Raw genomic sequence first — 7,018 nt, forward strand, 5'->3', positions numbered from 1 at the left:
TACTTTGGTCAAATTCCAACATACTTTTCTTCAGCGTTGATTTTACTGGCATGCCTTAATTCCGTAAAATGCGTAATTTCTGAAGGCATTTTATATTGCTGTACTGAACTACAATGATTGGTTCGCCCTAATATACTATCCTACTAATTTATACTACCAACTAAATGCGAAAGTTTGTGAGGAATAAGGGTGGGTGTATTTATGTTTATTGTTACTCTTTCACGCAAAGTCTACTGGACCGATTAGGGATAAAACGAAACACATATAGAGTACTTTTTATCCTAAAATTCCCACAAGAGCAAAGTCCCGGGGCCCAACTAGTATAACATAAATGAGACGCGCATGCACCTATGCAATGTAAGGGTCGAAACCAGTTGTCGTAACTCGCAACTCTGTCATTGCCGTGGCTGTAGAGAGTGGAAGATAGAAGAGACATAGTAGAGTTCATGCCGGCAAAGCACATGTGCACCCCTGGTGTTGCAGGCATCCATAGGCTGCCTTTAAGGTGGATCGCATGCCTGTTTGCTTGCTCGGAGCATTCAAAAAATGTTTTCGAAGAAATGAAGTAAGATGTTGCCTGCGTGCTTATAAAGTAGAAGATATCGAACGTTGGGTTAATATATACCCAATTAAGTTCTGTGGTATATATTACACTATAAATAAGTATCTAAACATAAATTGAGTCATTCTCAGTTAAGTGTCATTTCGCGTACATTTATCAGTACAATAATCATGTACCTACTTCAATTACAGATAGATGATAACATAAATGCATATTGGTAAAATATTTCAACATGGTATTTCCAATAAGGTTAATATGTGATAGAGTGCAGATTTCCTCGCGATGTTTTTCCATCACCTGAAGCAAGTGCTGGTCGATGAAAATTGTACATGAGTCAGATTGGTATCAAAACTCATTTGGCACGAGTATGTTTAGATCATTTCCGTTACACTACATACTTCATATAACTATATCGTCAGAAAAAAATCTCATGCCGAAAATTACAAACTTGTAGTATTTAATTCATAGGTACATATTAATATGAACGCCGTTTCATACTAAATGTAAGTTTTGGAGACATACTCAAGATCTGCAAATATATATTTGTTCAAGGTTTACAATATTTCCTGTATGTAGGTATGACTGTGTACTGCATTTTTTGTGGAAACACATTTGAGGACAGACAAAAAAATATATCACATTACATTGTCCGGTTACGACTAAACGCCTTGTCAATAATGTAAGCTAACATACGGACGGATTTAACAATAAATTGACGTCACAAAAGCTTGCGACGAAAATCCAAATACGTCATTCGAATATTTGAGATGACGTTACGAAATATCCTGGATATTGGTTTATAGGTATACAGTTCGATAAATTTGCTTTAGGTTACTTTATTTAGTTTAGGAAGGAGGCTTGACGCCAGGCAGGCGGCCGGTTGTAAAATCACAGTTCAAAATTTTAAGGTTATTTTACGCTGACCCCGGGCTTCGTGGCTTCACAACCCCGAATGTAACTGGGAACATGCAGAAAGAGATAAGGTTTATTTAGTTTTCGATATACATATATTCGATATTTATTGATTTTATTGCAAACATCCTGTCGGCTGATAATGCCCAGACTACGCTTCGGCGATAAGGTTAGACTTCCAGTTAACATAGAACATCTGCATGTCTTAATCTAGAAACGTAGAATTGTAAATATTACCTATTATTATATGATTATAAATAATGAAATACTGAGCAATTTTTTTGTCATCCATTTAAAATGGAATAATTTCTCTGATTAATTCTGATTGGTTGGAGATTATACTCCTACATATGTAGTGATGAAATGACCTAAAAGGTGTGTATAAAATTCAGAAGTATAGTAACGAATGATAAAAAAGATCACTATCTTTTCACACTTGAACTTTCTTCAGGCTGGGAAATTTATTTTCCCCGCCTTATCGAATGGTTCGAAGGCTCATAGTCAAACACATACATGTGTTTAAGTCATAAAAAAATTGAATAAGTAAAAAAATATCATCCTACCTGCCAGATCAGGTCATTCTATTCATGTTAAGAATACCGAAGTGGTTTAAAATAGGTAAAATCAAGCAACAAGTGCTAAGGTAGCTTTGAATATTTTAAGTTGATAGTTTTTACCTGAGGAGATCTGAAGATAAGAATTTACCTATATAATAATGTAGGGCTGAATACGAAAGATATATGTTAATGATTAAATTGTAAATACTACAGTTATTTGCTTCCGGCTTGATGGGACTATGAGGTAGGGATAGGAAAACACTGTTTAAGTTTCTACATTTCTTAGCAGTAGCCTCTTAGTAATTTATAGCTTTGTATATAAGTTTAAAAAAGACTGAATAAATATTTTGATTTGAAACGATAAATGGTATTCTCAAAGGTGTGTATGTGTACAAGGAAAACAATCAGGTCATAGTCAACAACGTCAACGTCCCCACATAGGCTTGCTTTCAACAAATAAATATGAACTACTAATAGTCTCATCTGTCACTGATGCTCCTATAGTAGGTGTGTCTAAATATTTCTTGATAATGGCAGGAAATTAAACCAATCACAATCAAAATTAGGAACTAAAGGTATCAACGGTGTGTTATGAATCACTTCACACGTCATTTTGCAGCTGTTTACACAAGTCTCGAGTCTGGAGATAAAGTACTGGGAATAATGTTAGACTTCTAGTTCGCAGTATATAATACTGACCGGCCGGCGTTTCAACCAGTTTCGATATTGATCAGGTGTCTATTGGTTGTGTGTGATCATTCTCAGTTCCTCGTTCATTGTGAGTAGTTGATTTGTATTTTACATCTTAATTGTTGAATTTATGTCGCTAATTGTTCATAGATTTATTCAGCTGTAAATGTACAAAGATAATCACAAAATCAAGTAGGTGTCACAATTTCTAGATCTATAAGGTTTTTGATACACAAAAAATAGTTATTGTATGGTTTTGGAATATGTTCAATAAATAAACAACATAAATAAGTTACTATTATTAATGATTATTGTCTTCAGTGTTAATTGTTTGCTAATGAACTAATTACTCGTAAGTTCTATTTTAATAATTTCTTATTAATTTTATTTATTTAGTTTAAATTTTAACATAATTACCTTAATAATCGTAATGCTATTTAGAAGCGTCAATCTTTGTTCAGGGTTAAATAAATTAACATCAACATCATCAAAAATTTCCAAGTGATTGAATCAATATGTGAACAATCAGTTACGTGCATTTGTGTAATCTAGAAATGTAATTTAAGTGACAATAACTTGAACGTGGCACAAAAACTTAACTAGCTTTTTGCAGTGACCTTCGATAGTCGTGATGTTGCAGTTTTAATTCATTAGTGAGCGATGTTCCTTACCCGGGGCATTCGAAAACTATTTACGATAAAAACTTTGCCAAAAAATAAAACAACCATTTCTAAAACGTTCAAGTTAATACAAAAAAGCTTGAGATCCTGCCAGGCTTCGCACGAGGTCTATAAACTTTCAGGAATAAATTGTTTAAATAACAGAGAAAACTGCATCATAATCCGAGGTAGGTAATAAGAAAGCCTAGATACAGGCAGACGCGGCGCGCGACTTTGTTATGCTATGTAGTGATTTCTAATTGATAGCGATTGATAATTAGTTACCTATACAAACATACTTAGAGCAAAGAGGTGTTTATTTAAAAGTGGCTGCGTTCCGGGGCTTTATTCTCGTGGGGATATTAGAATATAAATTACCATAAGACACTCAGGAATAATGTAACTTCGTAACTGGTGTAATAATATTATTATTATTTATATTAATGTAAAAGTTTATATTAGTATAGATCATAGAGTCATAAGTATAATTTTGTTTACAGAAAAATGGCTGATCGCATTGTTTACCCCGACGAAGTAAATGCTGCCAAAGCGGAAGCTCTTGAAAAGGCCGAGGAAAAGAAAGTTGAAGAAGTCAAGAGCAACTCTGTTGATGAATCACAAGACAAGGTGGAGGAACCACCACAAATCACCATGAGGAATGTAATTGTTGTCCCTGGAAATTGTCCAGCAGGTTACCAGATGGGTGCCGATGGTGTTTGTCGAGAAATAATGTAATTTTATATTATCATTAATTAGGGTTAAGATCTCTCTCTCGATTCTAAATTGTAAAAACGTAAAACTTGTTAGTGGCCACACAATGACAAATCAATCGTGTGGATGATGTATAGATATATACCTTAGACGGATTTATTGCTATGTTGCACATGAAACGAATATCATCATGATAACAGTTAGACGAACTGAGGAAAACGTATGGAAAAATTATGACTCGAATCTGAATTTTAATGAATATTGTAAGGCCTACAGTATTATTAACCTTTTTGATATATAGGTAGCTTTTTGTGTTGTGATGTTAATAAATAAGTTATTAAATAAATAATGTTTTGGTATAATAATTATGATGTTGATTTATTTGATTTTATGTGTAATTGTTTTATCTCCTTACATCGAGTGTCTGCATTACCTTGGCATTCATTTCTTGACATAACTTTGCGTAGGTCAGTTTTTTATTTTTTATTTTATCAAGAACAGTGATGTATTTCTATAGAAAGTACTCCGTCGTTTTCAATAAATGAAATCTATATATAAAAAACTCTTGCGTTACTGAGTGACTGATTGACAGACAACGCACAGCCGAACGAGTGCAGGTTCCTAGGAAATTTAGGCACACCTATTTTCATATATATATATATATATATATATATATATATATATATATATATACTTCGGTGAACCAAATCAATTTCAAGAATTATTATGCGTGCCAGCAATGGTTTGATAAGTAAAGATGGCTAAGAGACGGTGGAACGATGACGAGTAAAATTAGAATAGCAGTCCTTGACTCCGACGGTCTATGGCATCTCAGCTTTAACAAAAGTTCACACAAATACGCCACATTGATCTCCTACAATTTCCTCCTCTATCTATCGATTTTGTGATAAATATAGCATGAATCATTTACCAGAACACCAATGCTATTTGGAGTACAAGTTTACGTTTTCTACTTTTGAAAGAGCTATCAGAATTACATATAATTCGCTAATGCTACATTGTTCCGTGTAGGTAGGTTCATAAACCTACCTACACGGAACAATGTAGCATCTAATCTATTTCCGTGCGGTGCCAAAAATTCTATATAATACCTACAGATAATACCTAAGTGACGTCAATGACTATGTGATGTAAACGGCGCGGCGACACTTCAATAGTACTAATTCTTTTATAATTTCCCCAGAAGAGTGACTCAGGACTATTGTATCTCCCAACGTCATGATGTTTAAACAAGGCTCTATGGGAATTTGGCTGGTTCCTATTATATACTTCAAGGCAACCGGCATCTAAATCAGTTCGTCATATGACACAGTGCCACTCGGACGTGCGTACCTCAGCTACAGTAGTCATTTGTTTATCTTGCAATTTGTAATCAACAAGGGAATCGTAAAATGTAAGTATGTTAATTGTTTTAGTGTGCTTTTGGTTAGGTAAGTTTTCGTATCAATTAGCGCAGCTATAGCAATACTAGTGTGAACAGTTAGTCAAATCCTCAGAAATTTATTTCGCCAGTTTATTTCTTTATTCCATTGCCGGAGGTAATTTATCTTCAGCTACGTACGTACTTACGTAGATAAGTGAAACAAATGCGAATATTTTTTGGCGAAATGAAGTCTCTGAGTGGGATGTTAAAAAAAAACAAGAGGAATTGTTTAAGTTCAAGTGTATCTAATGTTTAGATAGGTATACTTACCATTAATCTTTTCTTAGTTGTGTAAAGTAGGTATCTACTTACTAAGGTAGTAAAAATTTGGCACAATTTTAACATACGAAACTAATATGTAGAATCGATTAAATTGTAAGTACTTACCGTATACCATGATGACGAATCACTAAAATTTGCATTACCTTATGAATTACAGCATAATGTCAGACAACGACAACGAGCGTCCTCCTGCTAACGACGAGGTCAAGGCTCCAAATGATGATGAGTCGAGCGCAACTGAAGAATCATCGGAAGGTCAACCCCACAGGCGTAGCAAAAGAAATGTTATATCTGCTCCTCTGAACGTGAAGTGTCCAGAAGGGTATCAGTTATGCCCAGACGGTGTTTGTCGTGAAGTGTGGTAGGGAGTGAGTGAGATATATGTAAACAAATGGACTGCACTCAACGGCTGTCACTAAGCACTAAGCATGCGACGAGCATCATCAGTAACGCAGACCTTCATTAGCTTTCTGGATTGCCGACACCGGTGATGGCTGAATTCGCGTGGAAACTTTTTCATGAAATGACGCACTATGTTTTATTGCAGTGCATGTGCAGATGTCCTAAGTTTTATCAATTTATGATACCTTAATTTATTTTTTTGTGACTGATAAGTTGATAATATATTAATTTAAAACAGATAAATATATATAGATAACCACTATAAAGAAATATTTTAAATAAAATACTACTACCTAAGTACATAAAATGAGGCTTGTTAAGAAAAAATCTATCGTTTTAGCTAGATTATATAATTAATTCCTTTTAAGTTCCTATTTTATAGTTATTTTAGCATAAGTATTTTAAAATAAAATTACATATTAAATCGTAAACCAAGTTATTTTAGTCCATTGTCCCCTATCAATCAAATAAAAGCATGGGAACTGAGATGTGCGTTAGGCAGCTATTTAATACTGGCAAATGTATTTCCAGGAACATTGTGCTTTATATGTATAGAAAGACATACATATTTAGACACAGGTGTTTGTAGGTACACGGTCAACAAAGTTGTCTGTGCACCTACGTAGGTAGGTACTATTACGTCAACTGTGTATGACCCAAAGGTAGACTGTTCGATATGTTGTACTTTACTGTACTTTACAGTATTTTGTTCAATAACGTTGTATACCTTTATAAATAAAAAATAGTACTAGTGTGAAAAATCTATACATAAAATAGTGATAAAAAAAATTCGTGTAAA

The 7,018-nt window shown here is 34.0% G+C and overlaps 1 protein-coding gene across 1 annotated transcript; it reads left to right on the top strand.

The window, feature by feature from the left end:
• The first annotated feature begins 2,667 nt into the window (after positions 1-2,667).
• LOC128683803 (uncharacterized) lies at positions 2,668-4,456 on the top strand. The gene is made up of 2 exons (XM_053769762.1): positions 2,668-2,809; positions 3,881-4,456. Exon 2 carries the CDS (start codon positions 3,885-3,887, stop codon positions 4,113-4,115), a length of 231 nt encoding a protein of 76 aa, XP_053625737.1. The 5' UTR covers positions 2,668-2,809; positions 3,881-3,884; the 3' UTR covers positions 4,116-4,456.
• The last annotated feature ends 2,562 nt before the right edge of the window (positions 4,457-7,018 follow it).

This window comes from Plodia interpunctella, chromosome 3, assembly GCF_027563975.2.
Source record: "Plodia interpunctella isolate USDA-ARS_2022_Savannah chromosome 3, ilPloInte3.2, whole genome shotgun sequence".
NCBI lineage: Eukaryota > Metazoa > Arthropoda > Insecta > Lepidoptera > Pyralidae > Plodia > Plodia interpunctella.

Excerpts from the sequence above, each read along its gene's own strand:
- LOC128683803 (XM_053769762.1), top strand. The coding sequence starts at position 3,885 with ATGGCTGATCGCATTGTTTACCCCGACGAAGTAAATGCTGCCAAAGCG.